Consider the following 20,972-nt stretch of genomic DNA (forward strand, 5'->3'; position numbering starts at 1 on the left):
TGTAACACTTTACAAGGCTGTTGAAGCTCCCTGATGAAGCTTGCAGAAATCTTCCTTGCCCGAGTTTCTGACTGCTGGTTATGGGTTTATTATCCTCTGCTCCCCACATGACTTGCTAACTTGACTACAGGAATCCTATGGATGTATCTATCAAAGGGCAAACAAATTAAAAATTATCCTGGTGTGTGGTGGTGTCCCCATCACCACTGTAGTGTCACTTGTGTTTGCTGCTAGGTCGTATGGAACTTGGTCCAAAGTGGTGTGATTATGTAGTTCTGCAAATATATTTTTTTTTTATTTGGAGAGAAACAAGACCTTTTCTATCTCATGTTTTATCATCCCTGCTGAAGTCAAAGTAGCTAACTCTTTGTTCTAAGTTAACCTCATGAGTTATCTGGGTTTTTTTGAAGCCACTTAGAGCCATTTCAGTATCTGATTTTTTAAAAAATTATCTTGTTGCATCTAGGGAGTGATTTTGTTGTGTGATCAATTTCCTTCTTTAGTCCTGACTAGTAATGCACACCATAAGTGTTTCATTCAGTTTTCAGCTTCCACTTTTTTTCTGGTGCAATTCCAAATCTTCCAGCTGTATATAGTGAGAGTAAAAACACTTCTGGAACTTTTGGAGGAAGACTTTTTTCTTTTGTCTTCATGATACTGACATTGGTAGCTTGCTAATGCTGAAATTAGTCAGATGCATTCCGGCTCTGCCTTCCTTTCTCCAAACTTCCTCAGTATGATCATGATCCATTATAATCACCTGCCTCAGAGGATTTTTTCATTTTTCCATAAATCTGTGTTGTTTTCTCACATATGTTATTTTGTCAGTGCTTGGGTTTTCTTTAAGGTTCATGTATATGTGCATTTACAGTGCACATTAGCAGGACAGTCTGTCAACATGTTTGAAATATTATGAACACTGTCAACTTGGCTTAAAATAGCAGTTTCAAAGGACATAAAAAATAACTTCCTTCAAACTTCCAATGAGTAGTGGAAACAATAGTGTAAAATAGTCGATCACAACATAACACATTAGAACTCTCTCAAATTTAAGTGTTCTGAGATGTGGTGAGGCGTCTGGCAAATATGGAGAGTTGGAGAGCGTTAGTGGTCAAAGACAGACAGGACCTTGAAAATTACTGATTCACAGGGCAGTGCAGTAGAACCACTAGACTCTCTTGCAGTTCAGATAGATTCAAATTGCTCATCTTGCCCATGCTTGCCCATTTTTGAGCTTTTTGCTAGGACCTTTAGTTAAAAAAGCTGATCCATGGAGCCAGTCTTTAGTATCAAGAATGAAGTGTGTCTTGCAATCAGTAAACCTCTGTGTGCCCAGTTTTCCTGTGTAGAAGTGGGAGTATATGAAAAGACTGAGGTAATTTTTGTAGACTGTTAGTATGCATGGTGGGTAGGTCATTTTCCACTGTAAACAGGTAAAGATTGAGATGTTTTTCACTGATTACAAATAGGATTTATTAGACTGAAAAAGGTAAACTTTCTTAGACTTTCAAGCCACCTGATAAGACAGACTACATGTTATATGAATTCACCCTCCAGCTTTTCCTGGGTGCAGGACGGCGTAAACAGCTTCTCTGTGTATGGCAGCCTAAATCATGTTTCTCAGTTTCACACATCACAATGTTATGATATAACATTGCAGTTGTGATACAAAAATATTGGTAAGGGTGTTGGGGAAGCAGAGTTTTTAACAAGTGGTGATATTTTAAAAGACTTCAAGAAAACAGCTTGTACACCCAAAATCTTGTCGGGTTTTTTTCTACCTATTTAAAACAGGTCTGTTTAGAAAACTTGAGTTATCTTTATAAGCTTTTAGCTGTCTCATGGCTGCACTGTAAGTACTAAAGAATTAGCTTTGACAGATATATCTGTAATAGGTTTATCTTTATGTAGTGTAAGTCTGAAAAGGAAAGATGTAATGTTCTATGATTTTCAACATAATTCTCATTAAGCACAAATTGATTCATTGCTCAGGGAAAGATTTTATAGCTCCTGATTAACTTCTACTTTTTTTACTTTCTTGTTTCATAAAAGATGTAATGGTATGTTTAACTTCATTCTTCATCTATTTCCCAGTCAAAAGTGAGCATCTACTACAGTATTGCTGAACTACTGTTTTGCTATTTTTTCCCCTTGGTTTTTAAACCTTACTTTAATTTTAAATTGCTAGAATAATTAATGTATTTTTAAATTACTTAACTAAAGCTCAAAGTGATTTTACAGAACTTAAAACACAATAATAATGAAATCCAACACTATACTAAAATACTGTCCACATGAATATCCCCAGAAGTGATATGATCAAGTGGTAATCCCAATAACCCCTTTTCCACACACCCTTAAGCCACCCTATCCTCGAAATATAAGGGGAAGAAGAGTGGGATGTTGCAGCATGCACTGAAGTAAAGCAGATCTAAGCTCTGTACATTTTAATTACAAATACTCATGTTAAAAGTATTTTCCAAATAATTGCATGATTCATAGATGCAAGATAAATACATTTCTATATTTAGTGATTGTTTGCTTTGAAAAGGTTTGTGTAGGATTTAGTTTTGTGGTGTGCAGTATGAAGTTTCAAGGTAGAGTTTTCCAGAGATGAGAAGTTTTAAAAGTATTGGAGCCATTTTGAAGAAATACTGTGCAACTAACTAAGGACAGAGATTTAGATAATGCAAAAGGATAACTTTTTTTTTTGACTAAATTGGGTGACCCATTTGTTTTGGAATGGGAATCCAAGCCCAGATCTTATTTGGAAATTTTTTTTAAGCTTTTTTTTTCCTGTTCTTGATGGATTTTAGAGCTGATGCTGCCAAGATACAGTAATGAAAACTAGTAGTAAGATCTGAGACTTGCCATAAATATTTTTGCCATTAATTGGAAGGTCATTTGAGGGGATTTTTACCCATGGTTTGGGATGATGAGATTGCTGGGTCTTTGCACAGTTACAGGATGCTTTTTGCATATGCTGACATGCAAAAGACATAGCTTTCAGTAATAAATTTTTGAAATATATGTCTTATGTCTGTCTTTTAGAGAGCTTTACTAGTGTGCATATGCCTTTTTTAGATACAGTTTCAACCAGGCAAAGATCAGGGTGTCTTTGGCATTTGATCTATCACAGCATTCCAGGATTATGCTCTTTTCACACCAACTAGATTTTAGTCGTTATTTTGGTCATGGAATATTCATTTATCTATTTGCATATTTTGTTTTGGTTTTGCTTATATAGACTTTGGGGTTTATATTGGTACCTTCACAATATTAAATTTTTTCCAATAGAATATTGATATCTAATAGAAACAATTTACAACAACTGTTCTTAAATTTGCTGAATATCACTGTCACAGCTTAACAGCAGGCAAATCTTGTATTTAACATGCTTCATGCTTTGAAAGGGTAGTCTGGCTACATCTGGATATATCTTGTGTAAATACAAGATGAAGGATATCCAAATATGCTGTATTCCCCTTTCAAACCTAAGGTAAGTTTTCCATATCCATAATACCCCACCCTTTCATTCTGTATGTATATGTGCCAGACCTCTGCTCCAGAAACTGGAAATCATGCACAAGCTTGCCAGAAGCAAATATTAACAGATTCATATATTATTCCTTTTTGTATACTTCTGGTTTAGCTAGTACATCACTATCTATACCCTGAAGCTAGCTGCAGTAAAGAATCTGACAATCATATGCTAAGATAAAATGTGCCCTGCTGTATTTCTAAGTGCATTTCTCTCTTATGTAATAAACAGTTTATAGTTAAGAACTATCTAAATGTTTGCACTATCTAATATAGTGATGAAAGGCAATTCTAAATCTTGAAGTCTGTCACACCCCAATGAAAATAACCTAAAGGTTTTTACTTTGAATTCATGTATGGTTAAAGGAAAAAGGCTTATCCCACAAGGATTATATATCTTTCTTTGATTTACTATTTAGAAATGTAACAGTAGAGCTTATAGAAATAATTTTTAAATGATAATTTAAAAAAAAAAGAGTAGGCATTATAGCAACATGATTGGCTTTATTAATATTGTAGTGTTATTCATGTAACATGAATAATGTCACAGAAAGATAAAATAATGAAACAGAAGTAAAGACCCTTCTTGAGCTAGCTTTGTTATTTTAGAGAAAATTTTCCTTTTATGCAGAGGCACAAAGTTAAAAGTACAGATGCTACATTTCATTCTAACAAGAAGTGAGCTCCAGAGTGGTCTGGCTTATCAGAAAAATGTCTTTTACATACTATTTTATATGCACTGCTCAAGCAAGCTGAACACTTCATTGGTCTAGAGTCTGATAGGATCTGTAAATTACAAAAAGAATTTTGGGTTTGATGTGTCTATTAGGAAGCTACTTTTCTGACCAAATGTTTCTCATTGTGGTTCATATCATGTTGCTATTTCTTGAAGCCAGTGAGATGAACAGCGGGTTTATACTGTGAACTCCGTAAAAGAAATGATAAGTATATTTCTGCACAACTCTTGGTCATTAAGTTTGTTTTATTATAGAAGACTAAAACTCCCATATTTTAAAATACTTACGAAGGGAAAGCTGTTACAGCTGGATCAAGTGGATTTATTTAAGAACAAAAAAGATTGGAAATTACTTCTTATCCGTGGAACATATTGAGTGAGGTACTTTCTGTCTGCCTATGCTTGTTCTACCTCTTGGGTCAATTTATGGGCCTTTCACCCCATTCCAACTTCATATATGGATATATCTCTTGCAGTTTCACTTTTTTAATCAGTTCAGAACTTTTAGAAAGGTTTCTATTTTGAGGTATTCATAAAGAATAAGATGAAGTAAATTTTAGACAGTAGTGTACTAAGAGCTAGCTGGGTTGGGTTTTTAAGTTTTGGGTTTTTTAATACAAAAAGGAAATTATGGGGTTTTTTAAATGAAATGGTGATTTCAGACAATACGAATTCTCAAACTGAAATAATGATTTGGAATTTTCAAACTTTTGAAACATATTTCCCTTCTCAATTATTCCCTTTACTGTAGTAGCATAAACTTTTACCACTTACGATTTTCTGCACTTGTTTTAAATATTACCAAATTTCTGATTTTTCCAGAGGTCTGATGTAGAAGATGAATAACAGCTTCTTCCCATTTAAGAGTTGTGGGTTTTTCATATACTCCTGTGTCACTGACCACTAGCAGAAAGTGAACACTGGTCTTGGAAACCTATAGTTTAATGTTGTGTGTTGCTTGTGTGTAACCTTTTTCATAATTGTTTAGTTTAGGAAAAAATAAGCTTACCGAAGAAGAAAAGTTTGTGCGTTTTGGGGGTGGGGTGGGGGTGGGTGTTTGAGTGATTTATTTTGAAATGTGCTCAGTTTTATGACATTACGAAATATATTTTTAATACAAAAATATTCCCCATTAATCCGTTAGAAATTGAGAATCTAAAAGAAACAAGATATAGTGAAGCATAGCTTTTGTATGTAACGTTAGGGTACGTACACTTGACTCAGAAATCTGATGAAGAATGAACTGTTTCTACATAGAGAACAATTGTTTCAAGGCTCCATCCAGTAAAAGGTGCACTTCTGTGAAGATAATATTTTAAATGTGCTTAAACACTAAGACTGTAAACCAAAGTAGTTATTTTTGTGTCCCTGATTATCCACAAGAAGAAAAACTGCGCTACGCTGTCTCTTGGCAGAGGGTACAGAACTAAACCAATCATATGAGATGAGAAATATTTGTAATAATTTTTTTTTTTGGTAAGGCAGCCTTCATTCAGTGAGCAAGTTTCTTTCAACTCTAGATATAGATCTCATAGTTAAAGCTAATTGAATATGTGAGGCTTTCTTAATGAAAGTAAAACTTCTTCCAGTGCAAAGTATGTTAAAATAAAGGCTTTTTTTTAATGATCTCCCTATTTCCTAAAGGTTGTTTTCAACAGATGTTAGTGCTAAACAGTTAGCAGAGAGGGTGGTGAAATAGGTGGAGCATTGTCCAGCTGTGTTTTATTTAATGTATGACTGCAGTGATACTACACAGACTGAAATCAGATACATCCATGGAACAGCTGCCTTCCTTGAACCAAGTTCTAAATTTCTCATGAGATAGAGAACTAGATTTGGAGTTGCATATGACTACCTATATATTTCACACATTATGTGTAAATACATACACAGTGTGTCTCTGTATGTCTGTGCCCACAAACTTATAATGAAATTTTAATTTAATAGAATTTCTGAATGTGTATAATCGTTCTAAGATCTAGTGATTTAAACAAGGTACTTTTAGATAATTCAGTATATGTAATTTTCAATCAGAATAATCAATGTGTAGGGTATTTTAAAAAATGCCTTTATGGTTACTATTTCACTTTTTGCTATGTGCATATGTTACTTGCAGGTTTGACTTGACTGTTTTGTGCTCAAAGCAGTCACCTGTAATCAGCAATAAAACTTAATTTATATTATGCATTTTATTTGGTGTAATGCATTTTATTAAGATTGGGTTAGGATGGCCAAATCAGAAAGTACTGTGCTAGTTCACATACAAAGAGTGAAATATTTTTAAAAAATCCAATTCATTGTATAATCGCAGTCCATGTTTTTTATGGATGCTAAGAGCTCCTGGTGAACGTATCTGCTGTGATCAGCACATGCCCTGGTAAGAGCACATAAATGGCACCATGTTTCCTACCTCCCTAGCCTGTTTCATTGTCCTCACCACTATGCAGGTCTGTGGTCTCGCTTGGTGAGCAAATTGAGCCTGAGGCCTGTAAGCAAACTTTATCTTGTTGAGGTCATCAGAGTATACCACTGTGACCTTTATAGAGGCTCTTTCCACCAGGTCTTGCAAAAGCACAACTAATACAGGTAGTGTGTTCCTACCCTTGTCATGGGAGGACTGGCTTACATTCAAGACCTCTTTCAAGAGCCTGGGTGATTTATCAGAAGTAGGGACACATGTTTCAATCAGTAGAAGGCATTGCATTGCCAGCCATTGGCTTGTCACTTGTCACAATGTGCAAATGCCTGGCTGATTTTGATATTTAATGTGTGAAAGTGTGGTGCCAAACTGGGTATGGAGCTGACAGGGGTGTAGGAGTGTCTTTTGTACTCCAGACAGGTCACTGTTGTTTGTTGGCTATTGCGTTAAGGTAGAGAGAGCAGGACAGGGCTGTGTTAATGTGCTCTGCTGTCTGTCTGTGTGTATAAAAACAAGCTTCAGTTTTGATTGTTCTCCTTCCGAAACAAATGTGGTTATATCAGGAGATTTATGTCAGAAAATCCTTTGATGTCAAGTTGGTAAGAGGTTTATACTGACAAACAAAATCAGGGTAATGTGCAAACTCAATTGCTACTTGTCACTTTTTTTGGTCATTTTTAAGTGATAGATTACTTTATATCCGTATGTATTATGGAAAAGGAGTCGTGGTTTTGTTGGTTTTGACTTTTTTTTCTGTGAGAAAAACACGGATGTGCTTGAGGATTAAATGAATGATCTGTAATTGCTATTATTGGAAGAATTTATATTAAAATAATTGGTAAAATGCAGCTGTTAAAAACTACAAAATGAAGTGACAGTGGACCCTAAAAGTAAAGAACCACCATTATTAAGGAAACAAAGAGGGTAAAGACATTCAAGTAATAATATGGACAATGGGTTATTAATTGGATTTCTTAGTCTGTTTTGCAGTATGTGACAAAGGAGATGACACATTGTGATGCATAGAATGATATTTTTCCTCCAATGAATGGTTAAAGGAGGTTAGATCTTCTAGGGACATTGAGGAGATACGGTATCCAGATAAGAAAATTAGGAACAGTTTTCATCATATTGCATTTAAGCTGCCAGTTAAACATTCACAACATGATGTCAGGATGAACTAAGCTGTTCAGCAGACAGAATGATGTACCTTTTCTTGGAAGGTAGTTAATGGCATGAAAATATTGGTAGTCATGGTTGTGAATAAGGTTTTTTAAAAATGCATTGTAGGAGTTCAATGACAAAGGGGATTGTGTAGTGGCAAATAACCAGTGAAACTGAAAGAAAGAATCACACACCAGAGGGAATAGTGTAGAAGGGAGCCAACTTGTAGGTGGTGTACAGAAGACACTGGAGTTTATAAAACAATGAAAAAGGGGAATAGAAAACACACAATTTTTTCCAAGGCTGATGAGAATAAGGATGAGGTAGCATTGCTGGATTTGTCAGGGATAAATCTGTTGAGACTCAAGAAGGAATTTAAGTGGGATTGATACGGAATGAGGACTAAGGAGAATGCTTTATTGGATGGAAGAGCCAAAGTGTGAAAAAGAGTAATGGAGAAAGAAAGAAACATGGAACTATTTGATGAAAAGGGAATGATGCAAGTGAGATTTGAGATACGTCTTTCACAAACACCACTTCATGTATTTCCCTATGCTCTGAAGATGCCACTGCTGTTGGAAAAGAAATAATGAAGTTGTCAGGCATGAGTGTAAAATATTGTGCTGAAAATGAAACTGGAAGTCTAGGATGAGAAAATGGAAGAAATCTTTTTGTTGAATGGAGACAAATTTTAGGGATGCTGGTGGTAAAAGAGAACTTCATTCAGGAGAGGTACCACAGAGTTTCATTAAAAAAAAAGAAAATACGAAAAGAAGAGAAAAGAGGGATTTGAAGTAACATTAACAGTAGAGGAGAAGGCTAATTGCAGAATGAAAAATTCTGTAATAGTTTTGTATTCCTCAGAGACAAATTGATATAGAGATACTGCAGCCCATTTGAGGAAGTTTTGTATTAGGATATTTTTACGTTACCATAGCTTTAATAATCAGACTATCATTTATATGAAATGGCACAGAAAGGTTTAATTGATTAAGGACATTAATTCCAAACAAAGGAATTCTGTCTTCTCATATTTAAACCGTAATCTGTTTTTAATACCTATTAAAAAACTAATTTTAAGACCTATCCTTATTTGAAATATATTCAGGAATCTTATTGTAGGACAGCAAGCCACATTTTTCTAAATGATATTAGTAGGGGTTTTTACCCTACATAATGGTTAGGTACTTGATTGCTGATCTGTAGGCTAGCTTGTAAGCATGATAATGACAGGGTGTTGTGCAATGTAGATGGATAAATATACAGTGGGTTTTAAAATGGAAACATTCATTTTGAAGTAATTTCAAGATTGACTGTCAGAAATCAAGTCCAAGTATACTAGAGCTTCCTCTTGCAGAAGCAATGAAATCTTGGTTTTAAATTTAACCTATTTTACAAAGAATCTTTAATCATGAAGGGTTTTAAGGGCTTTTTTGTGCTGAAGTTGATGTTACTACAAAACCTGAACTGCCAGAGTTAAGACATTATGTTGTTTCTGAGCTAAATGACAGATGAATTCAAATGTACTATTCAGTTGTAATTTGTTGTATTTGAACAAAACCACATCTTGTCAAAAGAGCCCTCAACAACTGTATATTTTATATATGGAAACAGTGATTAATGCTGTAATATTTTACTTGTAAACCAGTAAATTTGTTATCTGTAACTTTGGGATTACAGATTCTGAAGCTAACTGGGAATTACTTTTCCCCGTGGAGCACTGCGTTCAGTTAGTATAAACTACTTGCAGAAAACACTTTTTGAAAATTTCTTCCACTTTGCCAATTGTTTCTTCCAAATGTGTAGAGTTTTTTTATTTGCTTATTTAGCTAGTCAATTATATAAAATTATTGTGAGGAAAAAGCAGTGTCAAAGAAGTGATCGTGAAACTGAGATAGGAAAATTTTTTGAAAAGAAAATGAAGTTTGCTTGAGTTGCCTTTTTTTTTTTTTTTTTTTCCCCCAACCAGCTTCTTACTTTTACATTTAACTCATGTATAACTCTGGGGCCTAATCCTGAAGTTGCTGAACTCATCAGGTAAAATTCTGAGTTAAAGATAACTGAATTTGAGGGCGTTTAGCAGCTTTGAATTCTAGGCATTAATAGCAACATATCTTTGGATATTAAAAAAATGCATATCCCCCACCGCCCACAAGTGAGCAGCTGACCTGTAACATAAGAAGAAGTTTCCTTTCTCAAAAACAACTACTCTCAGCAACTTACTTTGCTGAATGATGATGGCATTTTTTTGTTTTCTAGAGGCTTTTTAAAAAATTTCAAATATGTATGGTCATGAAAAATCAGTGTTAAGTATATTGAGCTAATATTCTCAGTCACCTTATTTATAAACCACCAGGGCTCTAATTTAAGAATGCTCAATTTATCACTGAAATGCTTTGTGTGGCAAAATACCACTTATCATTTTAACTGAGGCAATATTCCTTCTTTGTCTGAATTATTCTTTCTTTTGCCTGAATAGATAAAACCAAATCTGTGTTTTTTAAAAAAATTACATAATTAATAAGCAGATAAAATACAGCATAATGTTTTGCAGTACATTTTAATGGGAAAAAACAAAAATGTAGAAGAAATAATAGCTCACTATATGTTGCAAGAAGTTTAGTGAAAGTGACTGTTCATTTCTTAGAGAGATACGCCAGTCTCGTTGGAATATACATGTTTTAGCTACTTTTTTCCAACAAGTAAATTTATTGTACGTCCACCTTCGATAACTCACTGCAAACTGCACCTTTTTAAAGTGTTACTGAAAGAGAAATACTAGGTTTAGGTGGATTTCTGTATGTTTTCAGTTATATTTCACTCTTTTCACACTGTACCTCTATAAAATCACTAAAATGGATCTTAACATTTGGCCTATTGAAGACTGAAAGAATGTGAGAAAATATATTGAATTATGGTGGGAATAACTTTGTGGTAGTTGCTTTTTAAAGACATCTTAGAAGCTTCTTTATATTTTCTCTGTTTATATTCTTGTTTGTTTATTGCCAGTAGGCAGAAGGCTACTTTGATATGAAGCATCCAGTGTTAGCATTTGGCATAGGTGAGCTTGAAACAATCAGTGGACTTTCAGTGGGATTACAGTATACCTTAACTAAATTTTCAGTGACATTTTTATAGAATAATGTTGACCAAATTTTGATTATTTTCTATAAGGCAAAGTAGTTGTCAACAGCTGAGCAAACCTAAGAGTGATTAATTTTTTTCTGAAAGAGGCAAAAGGAGTGTTGTGGGTTTTTTACAGAAGCCGTATTTATTATAGTAAAAAGAAGGAAAATCATAAATTTGCTAGGATAGCATGGGATGGGTTAGATAAGTTATGAAAAGATACAAAAGAACATTTCTTTTACATCCTTGTATGTTTTTCTCATGCAGTGTAAAAATCCCTAAAGGAAGCCAACTGAATAGTTTCCAAAAGCTATTTTTATTAGTAATATTTATTGGTTCTGTGGCCAAGACAGATTATCTTCTCAAATGCAAATTTTGACAGTGCAGCCAAACATTCAGCTGGGATTTCATTTTCTAACCATTAAGCAAATATTTAGCAATGCTGTTAAGAAGCCATCTTTCTAAAATGGTTTTCTAAAATCTTTCTTGATGAATTAACTTAAACAAGAAGAGGTTGTTTCTGTGGTCAGCAATATTCTTAAAAATTGAATGCTCTAAGGGGTGAAGGAAGCAGGACAGATAGGAAGGACCTTCTCATCACTCTGCAGTGGTTCAGAGACATCTCTAAGGCAAGCCAGCCTGGTGCTTCCTTGTGTTGTCTAAAACCACATATAGTCAAATGCATTGGGTGCCTTGCCTCGTTACCGTCTGTGTAAATGTTAGAGGCATTTTCCCCAATAGAAATCAACTTTTTTTCTATCAATTGCTATTAAAATGCTAAATAATTTTTCACCTTGACTGGCTATGCTGCTATATGGCTTCTGTCTAAGAATACTGTTTTCCATAGCAGCCCAACATTTTCCAACTAAGCATTTCACACATCTGTTTTTATTTTTGTTCATAGTGTTGTGATACAATGCATGATTCACTGCAAGGGATTGAAGATTTCATAAACTCTGAAAATAGTTACAAAGCTGTTATCTTTTCTGGTTTTTTGTGTTGTTGTTTGTTTTGGGTTTTTTTCCTGGCTATGTAGGTGTTTCACTGCAATATAGCTGCTCAAAAAAACCTGCAGAATATTAAAAAAAAGCCAAATCTGTTTAGTAATTGGAAATAATGAGGAAAACTTCTCTATGAAATAGAGGTAAAATATTGTTGGATGTCACTGGACCACTTCTGGGTGAGAGAGAAATCCCAAAGAATTGCCTCCCTTAGTATATCATCCTTTCACACAGAAAAAGGCCTTAGTTTGAACAGATGAGAATAAAATGGACACCCAAGACAGTTAAATACAATTGCCAGTCAGATGTTCTGGTTATGGCAAATTACGTTAGGTTACTGTATTCATAACTGGTTAATTAGTATTGAGAGAAAGGAAGGAGTGTTTCAGGTCTGCTAATGATACATGTAGATGTCACTGAGAAGATGACAGAGAAGAGCAAGTCATGTAACAGTGTAATCATGTAAACACTAAAACCTCAGATTTCACAAGTTAATCTTGTTTTGCATCAGCATGGTCATTACTGAAACAGCATCCATTTCTACACCATGGGAAGTGGTATTGAAGAGCTGTCACATAAATTGAAAGCCCAGGGATCATGTTTACAGAGACTTAAGGAAAGCATCTGATATAGTCTGCAACTGCCTACTCAGGGAAAAAATTAAGAAATTCCTGAATTCAGCTGGCATGTGTAGACCTGATAATTTGTAAGTGATATACTAAACCCTTTTTTTCTGGGTTTTAATTGAGAGCAAAGCAAATATGATTGCTTCAATAGAGATGACCAAAAGGGGGATGGGGAAATAGCCATTTGGCAAGTGTAACTTGTGCCTTGGGAACCTGTCTGTCTTGTCAGCTGTGATCAGAGCTCTGAGATGTCTGGCTGTCTCTGATAGAGATCACTTTCAACAAAGACCCAGACAGCTTTGCTCAGTTGTGACTAAAAAGAAGGGTTTTAGTTTGTTTGTTTTCTTCTTGCAGCTTTATAACTCATGCCTTTGTCACCTTGAGACTGGCCTATGATAATATGTTATCTTGGAAGTCTTTTATGTTTGTTAAAAATTACCATTTTAGCAGTTGAATGTTGTCAGTGTCAGCTAATTTATTTTATTGGAAGTATCTTAGTCAGATGGCATCATCCATTTAAATCTTAAACAGCCATGCATGGCTTGGGACTTGACAGTCTATCATCTCTGCCCAGCTAGTCCTGCCCTTCTGCCTCATGTTTGAAACTAGTGTAAAATCCTATTTCCAGCTCTTACAAGAAACATTGGAAACATTCCTTGATGTGAAAGAGGGGGAACAGCTGGTAAGTGAGCATGGGAGGCATTTCTAGAGATGAGATTCCCTGTTCAAAATACACTTTCTTCGTGCTGGAGCAAACTGGAGTAGTGGTACACTCAGTATTGGATAGAGTGCATTTTGCTGCAGACATAATTGTGGTTGCATGGTTGACGCTGTTCGCCCTAATAAATGCATAAAGTTTTGTTATGCATCTATAATGCGAGGAAAGATTGAAATAGTAATCTTTGTAGATCTCGCTTTCCCTGAGGCCTTCCTTAATTTACTGCGTCTGCTTTAAAAAAAAAAAAAAACTGAAGACGTTAGGAAGGAAGAAGATCGTCTTGGCTTGGACATCTGTTGTTTCGTTTAAAGGAAAAAAGGGTGAGGGGAGCATTATAATCTTGGGAACATGTTGGCTTACTATGAAATACTGTATCCTAGAAACAATGGGAAAAGTTCAAAAAATTCATTAGTTAAGTGTATTTTTTTTCTCATGGATGTGTCTTGGATTTCTGAGGTGAACAAACTGACTAGGTCTTTCTTCTGCTTTTCCTAGAACATGTTTTGGTTTGGATTCTGGAAAAGGAGAGCAGTTGTGTGGCACAGAACTCTAACCATGCAGCTCTGTGATAAACACTTCATGTAGTCACTGTTTTTTTCTCTTCCCGTATTGGTCCTCTTCAATGCACTGAGATTTTTCGTGCAAAGGATAGTTATTACTGATGGTCCAGTCATGTACTTTATTTTTTTTTTAACCGCTCCCTCTTACCAATCCTTTCTCTGAATTCCTTTTCTCTTCTGGTTCTCATGCTCTCTGAGCATGTGGCGATATTGGAAACCTTGACATTTATCTGTTACCCTAGTTTTTTTGATACATGCAAACCGCGTCCTTTCACACGTGCTTCATGTTTTCTGCTTGTCATTTCATGTTGCACACAAGTCCAGTCAGCTGTAACTGCTTAACAAAAATACGTGTGTTAATACAAAGCTAGAAAGAAAGTGCTTACATTGCTGGAGTTAGTTGCTAGAAGGCCTTCATAGAAGTTGCAGAAGATAGGATGTGTTACTGTAGAATTTGCTGAAATAACTAAATCTTTTAAATATTTTAAGGACTGACAAACTTGTCAAATTTTGGATGGCACGTGACTGGTACTCCATAATAGGAGACACCTCTGCAACAAAGTAAGAGGGGTAATGAGGGAGAAATGTAGATACACTTTGCCTTAATCATCTTTACATTTATCTAGTGTTTCAGTGCTCCCTCCTTGCCTTCCTGAATCAAACTTCTGAATTGTGTACGTTAGTTCTGTTACTTCATGTCTTTCCAACAAGAAACATTATGATAACAATTTTTTTTTCTAATGATTTGTTAGCAACATTAGACATCTGTTAAAAATGTTGAGAGGCCAGAGGCCAAACACATTATTTTCTTTGAACACTGCAACAAGCATTTGCCAGTATATGAAAAAACTTCTTGTTCAACCTCTATCATTTTTAGAGCAACCTTCAATCATTTTATAATATTTGATTTAGTATTACAATTCAGGGTTATATTCCTTTGCAGAATAATATATGGAGGGCAGTCTTGCAGAGCTCAAAGTTAGGAAAACAATCTTTCTAGTGGTAAACTGAGCAAATTTATTTTTAAAGACAAACAGAATTGCTGATGCAATCTTCCTGTCGGTTTCAGACGAGTTTCATTTTACATTAAATCCTAAAGCATGGAAGCTGGACAGAGTTGGGCAAAATTTGTTTTGTTCTTTTCATTTTTGTGATTAAGGGGCAAATAACGTCTGAGTCTTGGATATCTGCATGTTGCTGTTTTTCTATGGGACAGTTGAAAAAGGGTAGGAACTGGTCAAAGTATAGGTATTTAATTGAGAATGCTCCATAGGGATGACACATTTAAGCTGACCTGTTTAATTCCAGAAAGATACAGTTCAGGTTTCATTAATGGATTCATAAATTATGCTAAATAAAATCGGTATCTTTGACTGTAAAAAATAACAAAATTCCTGAAACATTATATAATTGAATATCTATCTATCTATCTATCTATCTAGATGTTTGGGCTTTTTACTAGTAAAACATAAAAGAAAAAGCATTGGTTGGACCCTAGATCTTTGTTTTAAATTTATATCCAAAAGAAAACCAACGAAGAGACTTTCAGATTGATTGAGTATGAAATGAAACACAATAAAACTCAAACACACTTGCATTAAGTTGGGCAGCAAAATGAAAAAAAATGTTATTTTAATACATGTATGTCAGTGTGATATTGCCAGGGAGGAATGGGAATGTTGAGTAGACAAGTGTTGTGGAGCCCAAACGAAGTTTTTCCAATGTATTTGAAATAGCTAAAAACCATATTGTAATCTTTATGCCATTTTTTTAGGTGTGATTATTAACCATTCATGATGTTTTTGCAAGTGTCCACAGTATTTCTTAGACAAAAAATACATCATTTTAATTGCTTGTTAATGTTTAACAAGTATTATAGAAAATTTATTTTCTGATAGTCAATTCCCAGTTTATCCTTTTATATGTTAGCACATACTTGGAAAATTTTATGTAATTGGGTGCATTAAACATGTTTCTTAGTATTTATAAACACCCCCACCAAAGACATACAGTTGTAAAATGCAGACTGTTCATAGAGTTTCTTCAGGATGTGCACAATTGGCTAGAAGTGACAGCAATTTCAAAACAAGTACTATGGCTAAATATAGGCTATTACATTCTATTTCCAAATACTGTAAGAAGCATTACTTGGTGTTTGAAGTCCTCCTTTGTTTGCTGAAGAATCATTTGTGGATGGTATGACTTCTGTGAGTCCTCTCAAGACTTGACTAAACTGCACACCAAAATAAGCTTGCAGTCATTATTAATGCCGTCACATAAAGATTCTCTAGCTTTTGGACCAAATTTAGAACAAATATTTGAAAGGGTAAACAACATTAATTACTTTACTATGTCATTTTTTGCATACAAAATACCCCATGAAAAAGTCTTGCTCAAAAATAAGAAGATTGAGTAACTGAGGCTTTCCTATGCAAGGTTAATTCAGTCAGTGTGTTTGCATTTCATGAACACATCCTTTTTTATTCTGTAAACTCTTGTCTTTTTTAATGTATAGATTGAATAGGAATCACTAAGCAGCTGCTCAGTATTTTGTCTTCTTACTGTTCGGGGTGTGATTTTCAATCTGACTTAACTGCATACTGTTCAAACCATTCTCTGAAAATATATGCTTCTATGCATGTTTTTCTGTTTTGCTCATCACTATAGTAAATAAAGGACTTTAAGGTCACTAATTTGTCTTCTTCCCTCTCTGTGAGGAAGGGCATGTTTTAATCCTTGTTCAGCTGATGGGAAGCTGAGATACATTTGTACAGGCAATTTTTAATTCTTGTATGCTTTGTTTTACAACTATATGAATTAGTTTTATGTTAGGAAAAGTGGGCACATGACAAGTGTTGTAAGAAAAGAGTCAACCTGTCTCAAATTCCTTTATCTCTGTTACCATCTTTTCCCTTTTCTTCCGTTTTCCCTTTCTGTGTATGAAAGGTATCTTGGTACCTTAGCAGAGACCTTTGGTCGTGGTTGGAAAATAGGAAAGCTTGATTTTACAAAAGTGCTAGAATTTAGTTTTGGGTTCCTCCCTTTTAAATAGAATTTTTAGGAATTTTACTAAATACAGACAATAAATAAGTCAGCTCTATACAAGAACTAAAGGTTAACTTGAAAGCAAATTCTACTTTTCTCTCAGATGATCAAAAAATAGAAATAATTAAAAATGTACATAATTTTCAAACCTGAATTGCAGCTAAATGGAACACAAACCTCAGAATATCTGAGCTTTGTTTTATTGTATAAGCCATGAATTTTGTCAGGGATTAAATGTGACAAAAGTAGATTCTTACAATCCTTCTTTTAAGTCCACTCCAATGTATATATATTGTATTGTGGTATATTTTGTAACTAGAAGACTGCTTAGGGGAATGTTGAGAACTGCCTTAAAATGTATTTTTACCTTAATCAGGCATAACTAACTTTTATTCAGTGCTAGTGGGAGTTTTCCAAGAGCGCTGATGCTATGTAAGTGTGGACTATATAATTAAACCTATGAAAAAGTCAAATTTTGCATTCAAGCTCTTATTATGAAAGCTTATTCTGAAGCATATGTAGCATTTTTAAAAGGCTGTAGAGATATTTAGCTTCTGTAGCAGCTAAAAAGCGCAGGGTTTTCTGTTTAAATTCAAGAATATCAGCAGAGTACACAAAATGCTATAAGGAGTTGTTTGTCTCATCTTGAAATATGCAAGTTTTCTAATGTTTGGGGTTTTTTTTGATAAACAGGTACACACAAAGTTCCATTGCAGGCAAGCCCATACTCCAGGCACTGACACTTCATGCTTGACATTTTCCTATGATGGTACTGTCCTGGCCAGCCGGGGAGGTAGGTGATTGAACGAACCCTTTGATGTGTTGAATGTGAAATGGTTCAGTAAACAAACCATTTAAATGGTATTATCCTTAAATGTGATTGTTTGTGATGGAAGTGAGATAGTGCAATCAGATCTAGGGTTTTAAACCTGAGGTGTTTCACAGTTCACGTCTTTTATTTTGATACACTAGGCAATACTGCGTTCCTGAAAGCACATTTTACAGCAGCTGAGGAGCATTTTGAGAACTTTGCTGTTTACATTAGGCAGTTTCTTATCTCTCTTCTTGTCTAGCATTAGTAATACAACAAAAGGAAATTATTGGCTTAATTAAAAATAAAATTAGACCAGTTTTGGTTTTTAGTTCTTTCCTGGAAAATTACTGCCTCTCAAAAACAGTACCTCTGTTCTGGAGTTATTAATTTCTTGAGCAGCTTTCTTATGTAATGTCCTTTTCTGTTCTAGTTGGAATTTTAATCTAATTTATATCACAAGCATCGAGAAGTGATGACTGGAAGTGAGTGGCCAAGATGTTCTTGAATGGCAAAAAAAATTTGAAATGTCTGCAGGACAAAAACACTTATGTTTTTAAACTTCAAATAATACTTTCATTAAAAAGTCTTAGATAATGGAACAAGTCTTGAGAAAGAAAATATATATTTGAAGACTCATTCACTTGAATAGAATATTCAGTGTGTTGGATAGGATGGTGTCTGCCTAAGACAGCTTTTCATACAGAGATTTGTCCACCCATGATTTTGCAGGCAGGTGCAAGCCTACCATCTGAGCTGTCTGGATGGAAACCAGCTGTAACCAGAAGCTATGTGTATGCATTAGCATGGCCCCAAGGCCAAATAAACAGGCCTAGGGAGTGGCAGTGTGTGTTAATGTCAGCCAACACTGTGCCTAGCATATGTGCAGGACATCTGGTCAGACTAGTATATAGACAGAATGAGATTACATATACAAAATAACAGAACAGAGGTATTCATAGATGGCAAAACCAGTGTAACAGGGAATGTTCTTCCAAGACAAGAGCTGTAGCTTGCAATTGCTTTACATTCTCCCCCTTCCTCTGCCCCTGATGACTAGAGTGATGTAGAGTGACATTGGTGGCTTTTACAGTGATAAGCAGTTGGTGTTGGATGCTACCTCTCTGACTTCTTTGTATGTCTTGCCCTGTTTCTAACATTCCAAATGTATGTTCCCCAGATCCCATCTTTCAAGGTAAGATTATGGTAGTCTTGTCCTTGACAGCCGTAGGCTTAGTAGGGCATGCTAATGGCACTTGGCTTGTTTCTTAATTGCTGTTCAGGCTTCTGGATCTAGACCTCTACTGCCACTGTACTTACTATGAATGAGTCCGAAGTGGTTGAGGTAAAAACTCTCAACTTTGCTGGTCCTTAGTGAACCAGACACTTATCTGTGAGAATGTTCTCCTTGGAAAGTAGGTGAACCATCTGTCTTTCCATTCTGGATGAAGAGAAATGCTGTATCTGTCAGTCAGTGGTGTTGCCCCCCAAAAATTCACACAGCTATACTTCGTAAGTTTTAAAGAGAAACCTCAGTGTGCTTTTACATATTAACAGCAAACAAGGCTAATACTTAGGTGAGGAATATTCATTAGTGCTGTCTTGACTCCACTTATGTAAATTACCCTGTGTTTCACATTTATGAATGTCGATCACGTAGATCACCTTTGCTTATTTTTATTGAATGTGGTACATTTAGTTGTCTGCTTTTTGTCATCTGTCTCCAGATTTTGTGTCATGTTAAACAGACCTTCACTTATATTTTAGCTACCACACTCTGCTCTAAGCTATATAAAATGTTGATTGATTGTTTGCAGAATGTAAGACTCTGGGAATTTGGCCCTTCTGTGTGAATAGAAGTGCTACCTTTGTCTAACATCTTTAAAAAAAGCTCTCTCTGTGCTGTGCTAGAGAACAAGGAGGATTCATGCCTTATTTTGACTTGTTTGGTTAGTGTTTTAATGTGAGTATTGCTTTGGATCTGTACCAACAAAAGCAGATGTGGATCCAACATTCTTAAATTAACACACCTGCCAAGTGCTGAGGATCAAAGAGAGGATAGTTTTCGGGGCATGGGGACTTTCATTGAAAACCTGATTGATTCTCTTGCATCTGATGTAGATTCTATGTTGGATATGAGAGAGATGAGACAGAGCTCAGCTGCAAGCACAAGGGAAAATGAAAAGCTAAGGAGCTGCTTATGAGAGTTCCTAGTTTTACTCTTGTTGGGTATTTGGTAGTAACTTGATAGAAATGTAAGAAAGTGATATTTGTGTACCCTTGTAACCATGAAAGTAATTTTTTCTGAATACAGTGAAGAGAGTATTTGGGGAACATTTTCTTTGTTTAGTAGTGAAGAGGTAAGTATTAGGACTGAATTTGGGTTCCTAATATAAAAATTTAAAAAACCTTTTTTGACTCCTGGTATTTACAGAATTTATGGCATTAGTTTTTGTCATAATATGAAGCAATGACTTCACTAATTCCATGAATCTCATGATACATGTTAGTTTGATGGTTCATTTATTTTCTGTGGTATGAACAGTGTGCAGACTCAGTGCCATCTTAACCAGAAAACTTATATAGGAAAAATATTCACATCTAAGCCTGTCAGCTTATGCAGATACATGCTTTCTTTAGAGCTCAAAAATAATATATATATATATATATATATATATATATATATATATTTAGTTTTAGATGTCTTTCTCTTTTCAGTTTTCTTAAGGAAAATTAGAATATTTAATTTTGAATTTGGTTTAAAAACTAGAACCACCTTGAGTACAGTTTCCTGTATATTCAAAGATTATGCAGTGATATGTACAGTGACTTTCTATTTTGTGTAGAGTAATAGTACATTGCTCCTTATGGTAAATACAGGAATTAGCATTTTAAAAATCAAATGGTTTTACATCAAGTAGTATTTTTTGGGACCTGAATGCTGATGTTCACTTCAAACAATGCCAAAAATGCATTCATTAGCTTTAAAAGCCATAGTTAACTATTTGTAATACTTGGAGCTGAAATTACTTTCTCAAAGTCTTCCAGTGTCCTTCACTTCCATGTTTAGAGAAGATGATGCACTTAAATATTTGGCCAGGCTGATATGGGTGCAGGTGATGGTGAGAGCTGTTCCAAGTGTAAGCATACCCAATTTGTGTCTTCCCTCCCAAGGCCTTTGGCTCAGGGCGAGCATGATGCAGACCTGTGGCATCTCCGACAGTCT

At 35.0% G+C, this 20,972-nt stretch overlaps 1 protein-coding gene across 1 annotated transcript in view; it reads left to right on the plus strand.

Annotated features, from left to right (window-relative positions):
- The window catches only part of WDR70 (WD repeat domain 70), a 136,324-nt gene that overhangs the window by 82,661 nt on the left and 32,691 nt on the right, over positions 1-20,972 (plus strand). The window contains exon 10 of the mRNA XM_026865813.1: positions 17,629-17,728. Coding sequence (XP_026721614.1) covers positions 17,629-17,728 — 100 coding nt within the window. The remainder of the gene's footprint in view (positions 1-17,628; positions 17,729-20,972) is intronic.

This window comes from Athene cunicularia (genome assembly GCF_003259725.1).
Source record: "Athene cunicularia isolate RWA chromosome Z unlocalized genomic scaffold, athCun1 chrZ_part1, whole genome shotgun sequence".
In the NCBI taxonomy this organism is placed as follows: domain Eukaryota; kingdom Metazoa; phylum Chordata; class Aves; order Strigiformes; family Strigidae; genus Athene; species Athene cunicularia.